General features: G+C 39.8%; 1 protein-coding gene across 1 annotated transcript; it reads left to right on the top strand.

The window, feature by feature from the left end:
• Positions 1-942: 942 nt before the first annotated feature.
• On the top strand, positions 943-21,498 carry LOC132143692 (transmembrane 9 superfamily member 2). Its single transcript, XM_059554147.1, has 17 exons — positions 943-1,261; positions 2,247-2,314; positions 4,540-4,633; positions 5,569-5,696; positions 5,783-5,912; positions 6,001-6,125; positions 6,299-6,410; positions 8,883-8,962; positions 9,981-10,089; positions 10,738-10,870; positions 11,584-11,703; positions 18,098-18,155; positions 18,320-18,479; positions 18,636-18,787; positions 18,926-19,037; positions 19,159-19,330; positions 20,541-21,498. The coding sequence occupies exons 1-17, from the start codon at positions 1,106-1,108 to the stop codon at positions 20,606-20,608; spliced, it is 1,977 nt and encodes a 658-aa protein (XP_059410130.1). The 5' UTR covers positions 943-1,105; the 3' UTR covers positions 20,609-21,498.
• The last annotated feature ends 555 nt before the right edge of the window (positions 21,499-22,053 follow it).

Below are 22,053 nucleotides of genomic sequence, written 5' to 3' on the forward strand. Positions count from 1 at the left end.
ATAAGGTGTACCTGATTCAATATTTGGTTTAATGCGTTTTTTTTTTTCCTAATCATGTAGGGCACAACCAAGCAGATCTACACCAGCGCTCCGGTGGTGGACAATGAACTTATGCAATGCAGTTTACGTCTCTTTAAAAAGAAACTGGCCTCCAGCCTGTCCAGTGGACAGAAGACTGATGCAGCCCAACCCCTGAGCACACCAGCAGAGCTGTGCGTCTCCTGATTGTGCTCAGTGAGTACAGGCTGAAAGTCTTGATCTCAGATCACCGTCAAACCCATTCACGTCACTGCTGATGCAGGATTGCTGCCCTAAACCTCAGAAGAAACGCAGAGACTGGATATACTAGCCTGTGGAGATGCTGTCTAAGGTTTCACAGCCCTTGAACTTTGAACCAGAAGTGTGATAACCACTGCACAAGGACTTTGTCATTTACATTTGTTTTAGAGAAGATTTTTTGGAAATGGGGTACTGAAGATATACATAAAAATTACTGTATTTGTTATGTGCATCTAACTTCTGTTCCCCTTGTTTTTCAGTTTTGTTTTAAGATGGTATTTGTGTTCAGTCTCAGCGCTCTTGTTCGAAGTGATTCCCTGTTTTATTAAAACATGATTCAACAATGAAAATGGATGTTTAGTGTATCAACCTTGTTCTTTAAAGTGGTATCTGTATTATAAACCTATAAAAATTTATTACGGAAACAGGATGTTGTTTTATTACATCCGTACTACGTGTAAATAAAATAAAATAAAAAGTTAAGGTTTCTATTAGTAGTAAACATGTAAGTGGGGTTATTAAAATATTGGTTACGTTAAAAATAGGAGCCAAATGAGAGATACAAGTAGTTTTAATTTAAAAAGGACATAATTTTCTAGATTTTATGTTTCCATTGTCTTCCGCGTTGAAGTCCACCACAATCCCATCATGCTGTTCGCATCGGATGACGTGTCTGAGGAGTCAGATGCTGCTACGCAGGCAGCAGTTTCGCTAGCGCTCGTGTCTTGATATCACCAAATGTCTGAATTCTGACACGCAAATCTACATTTCACGCATGTAAATACATCTAACGTTACCAAATCCTTAACTAGTCAGTCGAGGCAAAATGGTCGTGTTCCACCGTGTCCGTGTTGTATTTGTGTTGCTGTTTGTGTGCGGGTCTCTGCGGGACGCGCTGAGTTTCTATCTTCCTGGTTTGGCCCCGGTGAGCTTCTGCGAGAAAGAAGAGAGCGAAAAAAACAGCGACGTGCCAGACTGCAAGGTAAAAGTTCATGTTAGGGCGCATAATATACTGTTTCATTAAAATGTTTGAGTTGTGTCGTGTTTCTCTGTAGAAAGGTATCTATGCTGCGTGCTGCTAGCTTGAAATGCTATTGCTGGGTGTCAGTTGTGGAAACGCTGTCGTCTGGATAAAGATTACGGCTAAACCTGCTTCTATTGTCGCTTTCAAAAACTTTGTATTTCCTATAAAACTGACTTTTGCAAGTCTGTGAACCTGCAAGTGTAGATGTTCTGTTCATTCACGTGTCACTCTCTAAAACTGGACATTGACTGTAAAGAAATAACTTAAGTTAGTTCCCATAGAAAATAAAATAACGTATTAATTTGCTAAACCGGTTTTGCTCGCAAACTGCGTTTGTTATACCAAACACTAAAGGAGACGTTAGGAATAATATCAGGGACTGACCGCTTCAATATGCATGGTTATTAATAAAAGTGGTTCACGAATGAATTTGATAAATCACATTGACAAGTTCTAAATTGTCACGACGTCATATTCTTGTTTTTTAATTGTGCAGTGTATTCATATGTGTAATATGATCAGTTTATCTTTGTACGCGAGGGGAATAGCTGGTAGTTGGTGACATGTAAACTGGTTCAACAGGTGTGACGTGTTTTCCCATTTATTTCCATATTCTCATGTGGGGCTGGACCATTATACTCCGTTAACAAGCATGCATATGCAAAAATATGTTGAACAATATACTTGATTGCTTGAAACTGTGGCAAATTTCTTACTACCGTAATCCACAAGTTAGTTTCTGAAACATTTTAACTGTTTCTATGGTGTTCTATTGTGGTTGTTTTTCCAAGCCCTTTGTTCTAACTATTTATAAAGTTTTTTTTAAAGATGCCCTCACATGAGTAATTATAAACTTAAAAGAGTGACACTTTTTTACACAAAGAAAGGATTACTGTTAACATTACAACATTGCTATAACCTTTGATGCTTCTCTTTTTGACAGTCAACAATTGAGCTGTTTGTGAACAGGCTGGATTCTGTGGAGTCTGTTTTGCCCTATGAATACACAGCGTGAGTATAAAGTATACTGTATGTTATAGTATTTATTCACTATTGATTTTTATTGGTAACTACTATTAGTTATGTTTTATTTACTTTTTGTTATATGCCTTTGTCAGTTTTATTAGTTTATTATTTCTTTAAAAAAATCTATTTGGGTTTATTTTTATTGCGGGTTTAGTCATTTTAGTAGTTTGACTTATTTTATTTAAATTAGTGACCAAAGCAAAGTTTCTCATTTGTTTTTAAATTTTTATATTTTGTATTATTTGTATTTTTTCACACACACATATATATATATATATATATATATATATATATATATATATATATATATAGTATAAATATTTACGTTTGTTTGGGCTTCATTTAAATTACTAAAAAACACTTTTAATTGTTTTGACTGTAATGGACAATGCTGAAGAAACTGCCCTTTTAACATGGTTTTGCTCAAGATATGCTATGCTTTTTGCATGGTTAATCAGTTTTGCTTTAGTTACTCTGAGGGAAAACCTGAGGAGAATGAAATGTAGCGAGGGTGTCGCAGATACACCAGAGAGACGCTGGAGAGGGAGGGGAGGAAAGTTTGAATGTAGAGACTTGTGCTCAGACGGTCTACACACTGAGGAGGGAGTGCTGTTATGTGAACACAGAGGCCTTTCAGTCACTCCACCCGCTGTATAATCGAATGGAGGCAGGAATGGCATAGTCTTCCTCACAAGACATTCAATATGACATAAGCTTTGCATTATTAATCTGCCTTGCACTTACTGTGTGCTCAAGCTCCCAAGGGTGTTGTATCTCAATTAACATGAGACACATATGGCAGTTTTCTTTTGATAAAATACATCCAAAAACAACAAATGTAAAAATGTTTTGCTCAAGGAAACGGCAGAAGTCTTCTTGTCTGGTATTTAATAAAACCATAATCTCTTGGGCTACCTGCAAGTCTAATCAATTAGATAAATATATATTGTGTGTGTATAAGGAATAATGTACTGGTGGTTAGCCATTATCACAAAATCAATCCTCTTTGTGTCGCTTTCCGTTGTTTTGTACTTCAGAGCTTGTTTTAATTGGTGACTCTTGAGCTTTCAGCCATTTATTTATTTATTTATTTTAGGTTTTCTGCCCATCATATATATATTACAATAAAAGATAGTTCTCACCCTCATGTTGTTCCAAACCTGTATACATTTCTTTCTTCTGGAGAGCACAAAATAATATATTTTTAAAAAATGTGACCCAGGACCACAAAAAAATTTAAACTTGAGATTTATACATCATCTGAAAGAAAAAAAACACACAAGAAATTGAGATTTATTCATAATCTAAATGCTGAATAATTAAGCGTTCTATCAATGTATGGTTGGTTAGGACAATATTTGGTTGAGATACAACTATTTGAAAATCTAGAATCTGAGGGTAAAAAATGAAACCGTTGCAGTCTATCAGTTTTGTAATGTAAATGGATGGGAATTACGGCTAAAACATACAATAAAACAAACAAAACCAAGTTAAACTCTGACACAAAACAGTCGGTCTGTGCAAGAAACCCGGAAAGTCAGATGTAGGAGAAAACAAGTAAATCAGTGCCGACGGTTTTGCATCTGTCCCCTCAGTTTATAAACCGTACTCACAAACTCTTAAACTGTTCCCTCAGTTTAACAAATCGTGCCCACGGGTTAATAAACCATACTCACGAATTTCCAAACCGTGCGCTCAGTTTTTGGAAACAGTGCCATCGGTTTTTTAAATGAACATGTATTAGTAACTGCACTTACTAATGCAAAACAATAGTCATTTTATCATATATATGTTTGTCATATCCCTCTGAAATAATACTGCACATTGTAATTTCTATGAGTTGAGTTTATTTATAATCAAAGCATTTGTACACGTCCGATTAGGTTTAGTGATACTAAAAACCCTCTGTAGTCCATGAATGTTTGATGTTTATGTTTAATGTTTGGGATAATAGTTAAATTATTTGTTAACCTGTGCATACTTTTAATGCCCACACACACCCAGTAGACAACTCTATTAAGAATAGACCAATCAGATATTGAGAATATTGTTCACTCAATTGAAGCATTTATCATGTCAATCATGTCACCTGATAAATGATTTAAACAAGAAACCTGTATTTGAAGTGCTGTTTTTATTTAAGAGCTGAGACTTTTGATTATTGTTTTAATTGTTTCTGGTTGATTATTTGATTATTTTTATTCTGTCAGGTTTGATTTTTGTGCTGATGAGTCCGAGAAGCGTCCATCTGAGAACTTGGGTCAGGTGCTGTTTGGAGAAAGAATCGAGCCATCCCCGTACAAGGTATATAACACAATGTTCTTGTAGCTCAGAGCTCGGCACTAGCAATGCCAAGACCATGGGTTCAATGCCTTGGGATTGCATTAACTGATAAAGTAAGTGTAACATAATAAATAATGTGAACACTCATTATACTATAGGGGTTAATATAATTTGTGTACAGCGGAAAAACAATTGTTGCGATTGTCTTCCAAGAAGGACAAGTCATGAAAGCTTGCAACAGCCCAATTCTTTGGGTGTTCTAAGGACAAAGATATGATTTTTATTGTGTGAACAATGCATGTCAACACTTTACCAGTGAAGAGTAGTAGTCGGTGAAAACGAAGGTGTCCAAACAACACGGAACTACTTCAATAAGCAAAGCCTCAGTATTCACCTTGAAGTTTCCAAGAATTTCATAAAGCCAGCATCCATGAAAGAGCTGATAAAACTTTAATGACAGAAACATGATAAAATGTGGTGTCATGATCATAAAACCTGGAGAGTTGAAGCACCAAGATGAACTTCAATCTTGAAGACTTGAATATTAATATCAAACCACAGTGGGCGAGAAGAGAAGAGAGAAGAGTGAGAAGCAAATTGCCTCCTCAAAATCTCTGAAACAGCTGGTAGATGTTCTGATAGACATCATTCATCTGTACTTCCAGAACTGTATGAATCTGTTTTAAGAAGGATGGAAGCTATATTAAAAAAAATATATATATATATATATATATTATTATTTATTTATTTTTTTATTTTTTTTTTAGAATAGAATTAGAATAGTGAGTGCTATTATTACACCTTAATAATATTAATAAAATTGCCTATTTCCTATGTGTTCACATTATTATATTGAATAAAAGCCTCTCATATGCAGCCTCTGACTTTGTCTTTATTGAACTATTGTTTTTACTGTAGCATTTTATTCCGTAATCTGAGTTTGTTTTTTCTTCTAGTTTTCCTTTAAGAAGAATGTGGAATGCCAGAGTGTCTGTCCTAAATCTTACAACACAGAGAAAGCAGAGGATAAGGCCAAGCTGGAATTTCTCAAGAAGGGAATGCTTCTCAATTACCAACACCACTGGTGAGGCAGTCACTCAGTTGCTCTCTGTGCTGAAACACAGCACTATAACAAAGCATAGCTCCTCATCACTTACTTGACTCTCTCAGGATTGTTGATAATATGCCGGTGACCTGGTGTTATGATGTGGAGGACAATCAGAAGTTCTGTAATCCAGGCTTCCCCATTGGTTGCTATGTCACAGATACGGGACGGGCCAAAGATGCCTGTGTGGTCAATGTGAGTATCACTTACCTGGCTTTTCATAGGCCATATGATTGTTCTGTTTAATGCAAATTGTTCACACAGTGGTTTCATTTTCATGTAGGCTGACTTCAATGACAAAGACACCTTCTACATCTTCAACCATGTGGACATCACCATTTTCTACCACGTGGTGGAGAACGAGGCTGCTGGTGCCAGACTGGTTGCAGCTAAATTAGAGCCCAAAAGGTATTTGAGGCTCTTCTAACCAATAATAAGGCAGCACAGAAGGGTGCAATTTAGCCAATAAAGATCCAACAAAAAGCAACAATGGATTTAAATATTTAATTGTCAAATTAAACATAAAGATAGGAGATTGGATTTAATATGTAAATATGGACTGTGTTTGTCTCTTTTTAAAGCTATAAGCACACCAGCTGGGAGAAACCAGACTGCACAGGACCTCCCATGAGTCTGGGCAACAAGTTCAGTGGAGAAATCAAGATTCCCTACACTTACTCCATCAAGTTTGTGGTCAGTGATTAAGATTTCAGCCTTAAAGGGTTTGTTTAAAATGAATATTCTGTCATCATTTACTCACACACATGCCTTTCGTTCATTTTCTGAACAGAACAATCTCTTATCATTTCTGTGAAACCATCTTTTTAATCTATTGAAAGTCTAGCCAATCAACATTTTCAAGCTTCAAAAAGTACATAAAGACTTAAACGTAATCCATGAAGATCAAGCCATTTAAAAAAAAAAATGTTCTGTGATGAGAGACTCACAGATTTGGTGTTATTCGTCAGCTTCAGTTAATTGAGTGTTGGTTCTGTTTAGATAGAGCTGCACAAGGAATCATATTTTAATCGTTATCACAATATCTGCTTCTCTTGATTTACCAAGCTCAATGTCTGCCAATATTTGCTCACTGCTTTTTTTTTTTTTATCTAGAAAACGTTTCATTTTCATGTTTAAAATATGTATATTCATTTATGTACTGAAGATCAACGAAAGACAATTTGGAACATGAGGACAGAATTTACATTTTTGGGTGAATTTACATTTTTGTAGTAGTTTATATACACAAACACTTAAATCATTTGCATCTCTCTTTTTTTTTTAATTCAAATGGAGAAGTGTTGTTCTGTGTTTTTCCACAAGGAGGTGTACTGGTATCATGCCATTTGGGGTTTCCAGCAGGGGATCTTCCAATTATTGTCTAATAAATATAACTCAGTTTTGTGATATGTAAAAAATAAAATAAAAAAATCAACCAAAGCAAAAGTTCAGCTAAACGTGCCATTGTTCATCTCATACTAGATGGATGAAAAAAAAAAGTACATTACATTTGAAATTGTCATTTGAAAGGCTTTGCAATCTAATCTTCATAACAGACTGTTATTATGTTAATTTCGCTTTATATGCATGTTGTTATAGACAAGGCCTACAATGCATGACAATATTGACTATTGATTGTAAGTGTCTGTGCTCTGTCCCTCTGTCAACCAAGGGCTTCTTTTATTCTGTAAGAGATTGTAGACCCCTGCTGTAAAGTAGAGATGTTCCGATACCCTTTTTCTCTTCCCGATACCGATTCCGATACCTGGGCTCAGGGTATCGGCCGATACCGAGTACTGATCCGATACCTGGGTGTGTATCTGTATATACAGCTGTATATACTACTAGCCCTGTGTAAATTTCTAGAATTATTTTATGGTGTGCTCCAGACTTATCCCTTGATAAAACATGAACAAATACATGGTTAACTACTGTATTTATTACAGTATTTTTATTATCTGACATGAATTTGACAGTAATATTATTTAATTTCTTAAGCGAAAAAGAACTTCAAATGCAGGCAAAAATCTAACACCGCAAACTAAAAAAGGTATTTTAGTATTTTAGTTTTACAATATTAGTGTATAAAAAACTGCAACAAATAAGTCTAGGAATATAAAAAATTCTATATTAATCAGATAATCTCTTTACAACAAAACAAGTAAAAAACAAGCAACCGTCTAGGCATAATTATTATTATTAATAGAGACGTATTATTACTACATAGAGACATAGCTAAATCTACTGTAGGCTGCAACAGTAGCTTAATATATTATCAATTTACTCGCCATGAAGATCTTTGAGTGTCTGTGTTTATGATATGACAGTTTTCTCAAATGAAACGTTAAATTCTCATGAAGTGACGGTTTATGCGTTCATGTCCTCATATAGTGACACACGGCAGAGGCCACAAAACAGCGAGCTCCCGTGCATCTGCGCCCGTCTCCCACAGAGATGTAGACTTTGCAGGAGTAATATTTAAATAGTATTTTGCAGTTTAATATTCACAGACACTAGTATATATATTCGGCTACAGTCTGGAGCCCTGCGCTTAGACTAACACGGAAGCGACTGAACGCAGCTGCGGGTAACGAATATACTCAAACTTACTACCGGTTCTACAGAGACGCTGGTATCATCACATTTTAAAATTTTCAGCACCGTCTTGGTCCCTAGTCGCCGTTTTACTGTCTGGTTGGTCCAGTCTGAAATACTGCTAAACAGCGGACATACTGCTAACCACTGATCTATAATATAGAAGCGGCTTCACTGTCTGTTGGCAGTTTAGAACGCGATGAGCGATCCAGTCATATATAGATCAGTGCTGCTAACGCGTTTTCATTTCTTCTTCGCTGCTCTACACAGGGGTTGCTTGTGGCATTACAGCACAACGTCCTGTGTTTGCAATGCATTCTGATCAGCGAAGAAGAACCGTGCAGCGGTTAGGCAAAGCTAGCGTTCATAACTAGGTCTTGAAAATGGTATCGGATCGGTATATGGGTTCATGTACTCGCCGATGCCGATGCCAGAATTTGTTGTGGTATCGGAGATATTTCCGATACTAGTATCGGAATCGGAACAACTCTACTGTAAAGCGATTTATTATATCAGTATTTCTGCAGAGCTCTTGTTTTTTGTGGATAACTGCTGGTTTGGTGTTTGCAGGAGGACAAAACGATTCGCTGGGCCTCTAGATGGGACTACATTCTTGAGTCTATGCCGCACACCAACATTCAGTGGTTTAGGTGAGATCACATATTACACACATTTGGCCTTTCCCAAATGACACACTCAAAGTGGACATGCGTTCTCATAAACTTACCCTATGCGTTTGCGAAGCACCATACGTGCATCCTTTGCAAAGCCCACCTTGGTTTGGGCTTTACAGCAAACGAAAGTATGACCCATGTGAAATAAATCTTTTCCACAAATAATATAAAATATCTGTATTAAATGAATGGATACTATAGCTTCCAACAACTAAATGTTGTCTACAGAACAACCTCAGACGGGGTTCAAAATCGATTGACTAGCGCAATGCAAAAGTAAAAAATAGAGTTAGAGTCATGTAAATGAAACTGTGATGATTACCAGCTCGCCAATAACTGACCATTGATTGTAGCAATGACCGGTGTGTTTGGTGTCATTCTAAAACACAACATGCCAACCATCTTCCCAAATTTGTAATGAGGACCATTTATAAATCTGTTGTTAACGAAGGAGAAGCTTTAAGACCTCCCAGTTGTTTCCTGCCAAATACAACAATAAAAGACTATATACATAATATTATAAATATTTATATTCACTAATTTCAGTAATATTCCTTTTGTTTTGAAAAATACATTTATTGTTGTTATTATTATTATTATTACTAAATACTCATTTTTTATAGTTTTTTTAATTATATTCATACAGTACTAGTAGTGTAAAAGTAAATAGTATTATTGCTGTAGAAATGTATTTGTTTTAACTATTTAATTAATTAAGATTTAATTTACAGTTCAATAGTATATTACAATTAATATAGTAATATATTTCTCTATTGGTCAATTTTTTTATTTAAATAAAACGAAAGTCTTATTTATAAAAATAATAATAATAATATTATTATTATTGGTGATGCTGATTAACAATCACAAAAGGTGGATTGCAGGGACTGAGATTGTCATTTGGCCCAGGGTCCATATCCTAATAAACTCATGATGTAATTCAGCGAATATGTCCTAATATGTAAAGCTAAGATGTTCTGTTTTCTGCCACCAGTATCATGAACTCTTTGGTCATCGTACTCTTCCTCTCTGGGATGGTTGCTATGATTATGCTCCGAACGCTCCATAAAGACATCGCCAGATACAACCAGATGGACTCTGTGGTGAGTTCAGCTCAACTGTCACATGTCACTGTCTGATATATGTGGTCAGTCTCTCTTATTACCTTATATTGTGTGTTGTGTGTGTTTGGTACAGCCAAGTTTTGTCTGCCACATGATAGACCATTTTTATGTTTGCACGTGTGTATAAATGTATAGCAGTGTTTGGTTTGTAGCTCATGAGTGTAATGTGTAGAATGCGTGTTAATGTACTGTATGCCACTTGTGTTTGTGGTATGGATTGTCTGCTGCCAGCAATGAGGGTCACACTGATGAGGACACATCACACATCTGCCTTCACCCTTGATACGAGTCATCCTAAACACAAACTTCGCATTCAGATCTCTTTATGTATTGTATATTTGGGGTTCGAGGTCAGACAGGCTCAGGCGTAATGCACACATCTGTTGCTTTTACGTGTTCTCTCTTTCCTGTGTTTCACCGTGGCCCCTCCCCCTCCTCTCACACATCATACTCATTAAGGACAGACCGAGAGTGACACAGTGTATCATTGGTCTGAGCAGCAGCCGGCGTCTTTCCTTTGATCTCTGTTAGCTGTAATTGGGCTGTAGTCCCAAACCCACGCCTGAACGGGGTTCCGTTAGCTCCTGCTATAGTTAAAGCCTCGCTTTTCCTCTCCATCTTTTCCAGGAGGATGCCCAGGAGGAATTTGGCTGGAAGCTTGTTCATGGAGACGTCTTCAGGCCTCCCAGGAAAGGCATGCTGCTGTCTGTTTTCCTGGGATCTGGGACTCAGATCTTCATCATGACGTTTGTTACACTCTGTAAGTGTGTAGGCAGCTGAGCAATATAGCAAAACAGGAAACTTCAAGCCCTGATTGATAGAAAAAGACCAGTACCAGATCAAAACATAGTTTTCTTAGTTTTGCTTTAGAAATTTGTCTTTAGCATATAGACATATGTGAAATCAATGTACACTAAAATTAAAAAATTTGGGGTTCACCAAATAATCCTGAGAAATTGAATGTATAATGGTTTTCACAAGAATATTAAGCAGTACAAGTGTTTTTGACATTGGTGATAGAAAGGAAAGTTTCTTGAGCAGCAAATCAGCATATTAGAACATTTCTGACAGATCATGTGACACTGAAGACTGGAGTAATGATGCTTAAAATGTATTTTTGTATCTCATACGCACATAGAAATTAGTTTTTTTACTTATAATATTTCACAGTGTTACTGTTTTTGCTGTGTTTTTAAGTAATTAGATGCAATCTTGTTAAATAAAAGAAACTTTTCAACAACATTAAAAAATCATACCAACCCCAAGCATTTTAACTAGTAGTGAAAAATAGGCATATACATATTTAAAAAAACATAAGCAGGCATAAAAAAAGATAGCAGTGTATAATGACCAATGTCAATTAAAAATCAAGACATCCTTATAAAATGCAGTTTGCCCAATATAGGATTCTGTTGAGTTTTAGATTCTGAACTCATGTAACCCTGAACTTGATGACATGTTTTCTCCCTGTAGTTTTTGCCTGTTTGGGTTTCCTGTCACCTGCTAATCGTGGGGCTCTGATGACGTGTGCAGTGGTGCTGTGGGTGCTCCTGGGTACTCCAGCTGGTTATGTGGCTGCCCGCTACTACAAATGTAAGTGCACAGCAGAGGATTGACCTTTGATCTTTTATCCTCTCTTCATTACGGCTGTCTGCAGTTCGTTAGATTTAATTAGTGTCAGAGGAGCCCTTTACACGAACAGACAGGCTACACACCCCTGCTGCTTTTTTGCTTTAGTTGTGTTCTACAGCTCGTGCAGAATACAATGAGAGCTTACTTTTCTATTTACTATGATATCAGTTGTAGATCCATCTGCTGAGCTCTGTTTTAAAACATTTCAGATGACATAAGTGTAATTGTCCTCTTTGATCTTCTCTCAGTTTTTCCATTCTGATTAGAAACTGAATCATAATGGACATTTATGAGTTTACTTTCAATCGTTACAACAGCCTTTTAAAAAAAAAAAATATATTTTTGTCGTCGTCCATCAACCACCAGTCTTGATGCACAGGATTGTGGTAGATCCTAGGCAGTATCTCAGTGCCTCATGGCTTATATCTTTTATTTATTAAAACTAACAAAGTATGGTTTTTTGTTTTTTTACCCATCTTCTATGGTGTTTTCTTAGCAGCATACTGTATAAAACAAAAACAGCTCCTTATAAAAAAAAAAAATGAAAATGTTATATTATTGTAGTAGTTATGAACGAATACAAAGATGTAACTTTATATGGAACTCTATAACTCTTTATATTGAGTGTGTTTTTACTCAATTGGTTCTCTATAGGGCTTATGTTTTTTGGAACAAAGCAGGAATTACGGTCCGTCTGAAATGGGCTCGTGAAGGAATATTGTAACGGGGCTCAATTACATTAAGCATGTTCTTAAAACCTACGTTCCCTCTCGAGGCGGGAACTCAACATTACGTCAGCTAAGACGTATATGGGGAACTCCTCCCTTCTCCACTTTTGCTGAAATCTTATTGGCTAACGCCAGCTGGGGGCAGCTGGCCAATTGACGCGAAGCATGCAAATACTGACAGGTTCGCGGGCAGTATAAATTGCATGGGCGCGAAATTACGTCAGAATCTCTTTCTTCACGCTAGAAGTTATCTTCACGCTGAAGTTATATCACGTTATAACCTTAATCTTAAAAGTACCATCGTGGAAGTTGCATTTGAGGATTACTCACCGTTTCCTCTCCGCATCCGATGGCTGCTACCTGCCAGATTTGTGCTTGTCCCCTTGACCCTCAGGACCCTCACCAGTTCTGTGTTCCCTGCCTGGGCCTCGCCCACGCTGAGGCAGCTTTCACGGATGACACGTGCGCCCACTGCGCTGAGCTGCCAGTGCGCGCCCTCAGAGCCAGAAGGGAAGTGGCTCGGGCATCAGCGGGGATGAGGCCCACTACCGCCAGCGAGCCGCTGGTGGGCTATCCCCCACCCTAAGGCGAGTTCGACGCTGTCAGTTTCGCGGACGATAGCTTCCGCGGATAGATCATCCGCGAGGTCCCGCTCTTCTTCGGCACCTCGCCAGACTCAAGGACCGGCTGGACAGCCCGCCGCAGGTTCCCTTGGGCGACAATCGAAATGTGTGTTTAAATGCTGTTTGTGTGAGTTCCACAATAAAAACATGTATCTTTTCACAAAAAGAGCTTTCTCTTCCTCATGCACCCAACACTGTGTCACTCGCCCTGTCTCAGGACAGCGCAGAGCCACACGCCATGATTATAATGGCCTCTGGAGGGCGCCAGAGTGCAAACAGCACACAATGCCCGCCGCGGGCCGCCCTCCAGCCAGTGCTTCTTGCCTCGCGGGGCCCCGGTCAAAACAAGCCATCAGTGGCTACGGTGGCCGTAGAGCTAACGCGTCCGCTGTTTCATTTCCTGGACACGTGGAAGGCTATCCCAGGCGTTTTGCCGTGGGTACTGGGAATTATTCAACACGGATATTTTCTCCAGTTCAAACGCAGACCTCCCCGATTCAACGGCGTGGTCCTTTCACTGACTTCGCCCCGAAACCTATCATTTCTGAGACAGGAAGTTTTCAGTCTGCTTGAGAAAGGAGCAATAGAGCGTGTCCCTCCAAGCGAGCAGAAAAGCGGGTTTTACAGCCGCTACTTCGTGGTGCCAAAGAAGGGTGGAGGACAAACGCGCATTCAGAATGACAACACTGAAACAGATTTTGACTCAGATACGGCCCGGGGACTGGTTTGCCTCAGTGGATCTAAAAGACGCGTACTTTGATATTCAAATAGCGACGCACCACGGGCGCTTCCTCAGGTTTGCTTTCGAAGGCACGGCTTATCAGTATTCGGTGCTTCCGTTTGGCCTGGCCCTGGCCCCCCGCACGTTCTTGAAGTGTGTGGACGTGGCGCTTTCTCCCCTCAGATCGAACGGAATGCGCATCTTGAATTATCTGGACTATTGGCTGATTTTAGCCCACTCGAGAGATGTACTAATCAGTCACGTGGAAACGCTGCTCCGCCATTTGGATACGCTAGGACTGCGTGTGAATCTGCAGAAGAGCGTGCTTTTACCGAGTCGGACTATAACATATCTGGGAGTATGTTTGGACTCGATGGCCATGCGAGCCCATCTTTCTCAGGAACGCATGGAGACAATCTCATCGACTCTGCGCCGTTTCAGACCGGGCAGATCGGTTCCACTGAGGGAATTTCAGAGGCTTCTGGGTCTTATGGCGGCGGCTTCTTCAGTGTGCCATCTGGGTCTGTTGCATATGCGACCGCTACAGCTTTGGCTAAAGATCGATTCGGGAGGGCGGAAGTGGATTTGTTTGCCACAAGCGAGAACACACACTGTCAGACGTTTTTCTCGCTATCTCACTTCCCACTACAGGGAGATGCTCTGACTTCGCGCTGGCCGGAAGCCAAACTTTACGCGTTTCCTCCGGTGAAGATTCTGCCTATAGTTTTGTGCAAAATCAGGGAGGAGAGAGCGTCAGTTATACTCATGGCCCCGAACTGGCCGAATCAGCCCTGGTTCGCGGACCTGAGAGAGTTAGTGGTGGCTTCCCCATGGCAAATCCCCCTCAGGAAGGACCTACTGTCTCAAGCGAACGGCACGATATGGCACCCCAGCCCCGAGCAGTGGAACCTTCATGTGTGGCCGCTGCGGGGACCGTAAACGAGCAGGGCGCTCTGCACTCACGAGTGCTGAGCACGCTTACAGAGGCTCGCGCACCATCTACGAGACGGCTCTACACTCTAAAGTGGGGAGTTTTCACTAAATGGTGCGAGGAAATTCAAATTGACCTGGAGACCTGTGCCGTGTCGGATATTTTACGCTTTCTACAGCACAGCATGGACTGCGGGTGTTTGCCGTCCACGCTGAAGGTGTATGTGGCCGTTATTACCGCTTTTCGTTCCCCGGTTGACGGGCAATCGATCGGTAAGCATGCTCTGGTAATCAGTTTTCTCAGGGGAGCGAGGAGATTGTGTCCTTCACGGCCGCCATCTGTGCCGCAGTTGGATTATCTCTAGTTTTGAGGGCTTTAGCTCTACCGCCATTCGAGCCCTTGGCTTCGATTGGGATTAAGGAGCTTTCCCTCAAGACTGCTTAGCTTCTTGCTCTCGCCTGGAATCTGGAGACCTACATGCGTTTTCGGTGAACGATGATTGCATCTGTTTCGGACCTGGCGACTGTAATGTCACTCTCCGGCCGAGACCAGGTTATGTCCCGAAGTCACTCTTTACACCATTTAGAGCACAGATTGTTTCCCTGCCCGCCTTATCTGCTGAGCCGTCAGCCTCGCGCAATGCTGATGCTCAGAGAGCTGTTTGCCCTGTTAGGGCTTTGCGGATGTATGTGGATCGCTCGGCCACCTTTCGTCAGTCGGACCAGCTGTTCGTGTGCTTTGGTGGATGTAATAAGGGACGTGCTGTTTCAAAACAGAGACTTTCTCACTGGATTGTGGACGCTATCGCGTTGGCTTACGAACGCCATGGGAAGGATTGTCCCCTCAACATCAAAGCCCATTCTGTGAGGGCAATATCTTCCTCCTGGGCCTGGGCTAGAGGTATGTCTATCCAAGATTTATGTCTTGCTGCTGGCTGGTCTTCCCAGAACACATTCGCCAGGTTTTACAAGCTGGATGTACCCTCGGTAGCGTCACATGTACTTTCGGTGAGTTAAGTTTGATTCATTCTGTTATAACCAGCTATACAGTAGTTACCATGGCTGCTAACTCTGTGTTATGGTTTATATGGTTTATGCAGTTGTCACCGCTAAGCTGTCGACTCTGTGTTTAACTCTCAAGCTTGAGTGCTTTTGTGTTGTGTCTGCCCTGTTTAGTGCGGGCTTCACATTTATTGCATGAAGATATGCAAATTACGTTAGGGTCGGAGCTGTGTCTCATTGGTCTAGTTCCGCCTATCAGATGCAAGCACTCTTAGCGACACGGCCATTGGCTAGAACTGTCCTGCTTATGTGTGGGGGTGATTGATTCCGTTCAGGGCTTATCTTCACTGCTCTCACGGCGGGATTTTATACAGTTCCCATATACGTCTTAGCTGACGTAATGTTGAGTTCCCGCCTCGAGAGGGAACGTCTCCGGTTACTATCGTAACCTCGGTTCCCTGAGAGGCGGGAACGAGACATTACATTAGCCGCCGCGGTCGCTGTTTGATCAGCTGTGCTAGCGTTCAGTCATGATTCTGACGTAATTTCGCGCCCATGCAATTTATACTGCCCACGAACCTGTCAGTATTTGCATGCTTCGCGTCAATTGGCCAGCTGCCCCCAGCTGGCGTTAGCCAATAAGATTTCAGCAAAAGTGGAGAAGGGAGGAGTTCCCCATATACGTCTTAGCTGATGTAATGTCTCGTTCACGCCTCTCAGGGAACCGAGGTTACGATAGTAACCGGAGACGTTTTCCACTACAGAGTAAGGCGCTCGCTCACTCAGTACGCGCTGAAGGCTCGTTGCAAAATGGCTAATGCGTTTAACAGACCAGAAATAGAAGATCCTCCAATAACCAACAGGTCTGGTGTTTGGGTGCACTTTGGATTCCCTGTAAGCTATAATGGTGATGATAGAATGAATGGTAAATAGTAAGCTCTCATATTCGCGGCTATAACGTAAATGTAGCCTACCAATCGCCGTGGTGATGTCTTTTGCCCTGTTTGAATCCGTTGGAAATGTCTGTCTAAATGCTGCGGGTATAGTTTGTTGCGTGTATGTTTCTCCTTTTTTCGTCTTTTCCCAGATACTGACACACTAAGGTGATGTCGGCGTAAATGAGTTGACATGTTTCAAGTATTCCCGCTGGTGTTTTTTTTTTTTTTTTTTTGTATACATGGATTTCTCTGCGACGTCATCACTGCTTGCGCACGCAACCAAGAGGCAAAAGACCCGCGCTCTTCGTACCGGAGTAAATGGTTTAGGTGGTGGTGTTGTCGCTAGTCAAAATGCCAAGGAGTTGTTGCGTTGTCAATTGTACCAACCGAGCCAGTGCTGGGTGTCAGATGGACGTTTTACATAATGTTATATTAATAATATATTAATATGAAACCCAAACAAACAGATCCAACTCTGAAATTGCAATTTATTATTGAGTCAACAAGAAATTACAAACAATGTGAAATCTACTCGGCATAACAGATAGCGGTTTTCTGCCTCCTGGATGCGCGCGCATCCGGTTTTGTTTGTATACAAGAAACCCGTGTATTCCCGCTGGTTCTACCCTAGATGCGACATATCGTTGTTGTTTTTTATCCACCACTCTCTTGCCATCACCATTATAGCTTACAGGGAATCCAAAGTGCACCCAAACGCCAGACCTGTTGGTTATTGGAGGATCTTCTATTTCTGGTCTGTTAAACGCATTGGCCATTTTGCAACGAGCCTTCAGCGTGTATTACTGAGTGAGCGAGCGCCTGACTGAGTAGCCTAACATAAACATAAGTTGGTGTTTTTTTTCTTCTTCGGGGGTGTCAGGGGCGGTGCCTGTTTCGTCGTTTGGGTTATTGGGCTACCTTGTTGAACGTATATCATTATATTTCACAATTTTTTTTTTTTTTTCCAAAAATAATTAGTCCAACGAACCGTTCGGTCCATAATGCGTACCGCGTACCGAACCGAAAGCCACGTACCGAACGGTTCAATACGAATACGCGTATCGTTACACCCCTAATATATATATATATAGAATCTTTGTGTGTATGCAGTATGCCTTTTTATCTAATTATCAACAGGACCTTGTGCAATGGAAGAGGAAATTGTGACTGTTCTTTTTTGACAAAAAAAGAAGAATGTGACAGTTTTTAAGTGTTAGAATCTAGAGGTGGTAACTGAAAGAATGCTAATAAGTTTAATGAATTCCAGCAACTGCTTTGAAGTCAATAATAAAAAACATAATGCATTAAAAATAGTAGAACTTTTTAAAAAATCTCTCACTGTAGAGTCTGATTCTGATATATTGATGTATTACAAATTGAATGTGAGGTGAACTGGTCTCTCTCTCATTCCAGCGTTCGGTGGGGAGAAGTGGAAGACCAATGTCCTGTTGACAGCATTTCTCTGTCCGGGGTGGGTAAATGAAGAAATACATCATTCTTTTGAATTGAAGTTTCAGTACATTAAGCAGTTAAATGGATCCACCGTTAATGGACCATTTTGCACTTTGAAATATTGTGCATTGACATGTACCTTAAATAGCTTGTTGTGAATAATACATTTACATGCTTTTTCAGGGTGGTGTTTGCTGATTTTTTCGTAATGAATCTGATTTTGTGGGGCGAGGGTTCATCAGCTGCCATGCCCTTTGGCACTCTGGTGGCCATCCTGGCTCTGTGGTTCTGTATCTCAGTGCCCCTCACCTTTATCGGAGCATACTTCGGTTTTAAGAAGAGTGTAAGCATGCTTTACATCCAATTTGTTTCGCAAAAGCCTATTTTATTATTATTATTTGTTTTTAAACTTCTGGTGTAAAAAAATCCAATTATCCGTTACTCTTTTTTTAATTTTTATATATAGTTATATGTGTGTGTAATTTTGGTTCAATTTCAGGGCATTGAACATCCTGTGCGGACCAATCAAATCCCCAGACAGATTCCAGAGCAGTCCTTCTACACCAAACCTCTTCCTGGCATCGTCATGGGTGGAATCCTGCCATTCGGCTGCATCTTCATCCAGCTGTTCTTCATCCTCAACAGCATTTGGTTAGTGCTGATGATTAACGGTTGCTAAGATTACAAAAGCAAATGATAAAGTTTAGGTTTTGAACTCAAATGAAATCAATGGTCTTTAAAAACACTTACAGTATTATTGAAATATTGTGGAAACCATTGATATTGCAGGTCTCATCAGATGTACTATATGTTTGGCTTCCTCTTCCTGGTCTTCATCATCCTGCTCATCACCTGCTCTGAGGCCACCATCCTCCTCTGCTATTTCCACCTGTGTGCTGAGGTAAGAGTACACACAGCGAGATCCATATTACATCTCGCTGACGTGTGACAGTATGCATATTTTTGAGTATCATGTCTTTTTTTGTTTTTTTCATATGTTTTTTGTTTTTGCTGTCTCTCAGGACTATCACTGGCAGTGGCGCTCCTTCCTCACCAGCGGATTCACAGCTGTTTATTTCCTGGTCTATGCCATCCATTACTTCTTCTCTAAACTGCAGATTAGTGGACTTGCCAGCACCATTCTTTACTTCGGCTACACCATGATCATGGCACTCATCTTCTTCCTCTTCACAGGTCTGTATGTATGTATGTAGAGTTAAGGTGCAGACACTAGCAAAATTGCAGCAAGATGTTGTGGGGCGTCAGAAGCACGGCTCACACAGACGTCTCTTTCAGACCAAGCAGATTTCTGTTGCTCAGTGCTGCCAATTCATGTGACAAATGTGAAAATCAGTGAAAATCCCAATCACACAAATTCCTTTGTGGATTTTGGCACAAACTTTTTTGTAAACTGGTCATAGAATTTTGTCGCACAGTTTTCATGGAAAATTGAACAGCACTTTCAACAGACAAAACTTCAAAGTAGTTTTAGAGATTTATACTACTAGATATGTCATTACCATATTAGAAAATGACAGATCATCTGGTACAAGATTTTAGTTATATCATCCACTTCTAAGGCTACGTCCACACGAAGCCAGAGCTTTCCCTAATTCAATCTTTTTTCCCCCCTTATCTCAAGAAATATCTGCGTCCACACGAAACTGGCAAAAAACGATGATGTATAAATGCCAGACCAGTTTGTGGTGCTGTAATTCTGCCACAGATGCACTAATAACGGAGAAGACTTGGACTATACACATAAACCTTGCAAAATGTACACAAATTAACATAGAACAATACATCTGTTAATCAGTGTTAATGTTAGTTCATAAAAAGACAATCGTTCAGAGTTCATGTTTTTGTTGCTGTTACGTGACGTAGTGGTGTCTGACTAGGGGCAAGACGTGGGCTGATGATGCCAACGTTTCAGAAAATATACAGATTCGCTGTCCAAATGAAAACACAAGGGCGGCGTTTTCAGAATCATCCACTCTGGGACCCGGTCTCAAAAAATATCAGTTTCACTCTCCCAAAACGCCGGATTCGTGTGGACGAAATGCCTATACGACACAAAGTCTATGCGTATACAGCGAATACAGTGTTGACTAAGACGGTTTTTTGTACTTCCATATGTTTCTTTTACCTGTATTTCAGTTGTAATTATGATAACATTGCTTATTTTCAGAACGTGTTTAACAGAAAGTGGAAGTATCAATACATTTAAATGAATTAATCCAGAATTTATTAAACAGTAATGATTCCAGAAAGTCAAGTGGGAAGTTTTAGATTCCTAACATATGATGTCTTTATGTGCTGTTTTGACTGCAGAAAACCGTAATGCTTCGGGTAATATTGTGTAGTGTTTTAGTAATCTGGATCTCTTGTGTGTTTTTGCCTCCAGGTACAATTGGATTCTTTGCCTGCTTCTGGTTTGTCACCAAGATCTACAGTGTGGTCAAAGTGGATTAAATGAAAGCAATCTCATATGAGAATGAACTCTGAGCGCTGTTTAACTTTATCTGTTGCCACGGCGACTCTGCTTTACAGCAACAACTGAATCAACAAATTCCATTTACTTTGCTCTGTGTGTGCGTGCGTGTGTGCATTAGTAGTGCATATTCAACCGTTTGAAGAAATCAACACACCTGCTTCTTTAGTTGGAACAGAATACAGCAAACACGCACATAGGCCACTGCAATGAGTAATAAAGATTTGGAGTTTTCCCTTGTAAATATTACTTGCTTTTTTCTTTTGCTAACTTTGAAATTAAAGGGGAATGCATAAATTACAAAGAAAACTAGCTCCAGTTATTGAATCTTCATGGTGTCAGAAGTATGATTTTGTAAATAGCCTTTTTTCCTTGAATGCATCAAAAAAGAAACTAGAGATTAAAAATGGAAATAATTCGTTATGAGTTTATTTAAGAGTGAGGCTGTGTGAAATTTCATTCCATCATGTTGATACTGTAAAATTACTGTTTGCGCATTCTAGTATATAACAAGTGGGGGGAATGTCTATTTAACTTTTTGTTTGGTCTTTTTTTTTTTTCTCTCTCTCTCTCGTTGTTTCTGTTCATGCCTCAACACATTGCGTGCCTCATTATCACAAGAAAATCAAGACTGTTTCATTTGGTTAAGAACGGGTTTGTGAAAATGTGAAGTTCCCCGTCCATACACAGGGTACTGGAGTGGAATGATTTTCTTTGTACATATATATGCACAGCATTTAAACGTGTGTCCATAAACTACATTAGATTGGTTGGCTGCTCAGTTTTGATTTTGTCTTCTCTGATTTTTAGGTAACGAGATTACATGAAAAATGTTAAAAATATTAGAAATAAAACTTCCTCGTCTCCAAAACGGCAGTTCACTTGTTTTGATGTTTGAAGTTATTCTGTGTTGATAATTCAACCTTTTTTTTCCCCTCAAACATTGCTTTTTGTATCTTGCTCTTCCATAATGTTAAACATTTATTACCAGTAAAAAGGGTAGCAATCTGTACAAGTACAACCTTGAGACCATCAGCACAACCTCTTTATCTATTTCACTTCAGAAAGATGTCCACACTTAATAAGAAAGTGATATTTCCAGAAATTATTTAGCTTTTTGTAGCATGTAGTTCCAATCTTTTCAGTTCAGAATTTTTACTTAAGTAAAAAGTTTTCATTCATTATAGGTGTGAATTAAGGAGGCTGCCTTATAAACCCGGGGTATTATAAGCTCCTTCATATTCCGTGTTCCGTCTCGTCTCGCGCACAGCGTCCACACAACTTTCAAAGGCAGAGGAGCTCCACACGCAGTACCACTTCTGTCTCATAATTCACCTCGCTTACGCGCGCCGCATAATGCTTGCATTATAAGATTTATGTTAGCCTATTCAGTTGAAGCCACTAGAAAAAAAAGAGAGAACATCAA

The sequence above is a fragment of the Carassius carassius genome, chromosome 7 (genome assembly GCF_963082965.1).
Source record: "Carassius carassius chromosome 7, fCarCar2.1, whole genome shotgun sequence".
In the NCBI taxonomy this organism is placed as follows: domain Eukaryota; kingdom Metazoa; phylum Chordata; class Actinopteri; order Cypriniformes; family Cyprinidae; genus Carassius; species Carassius carassius.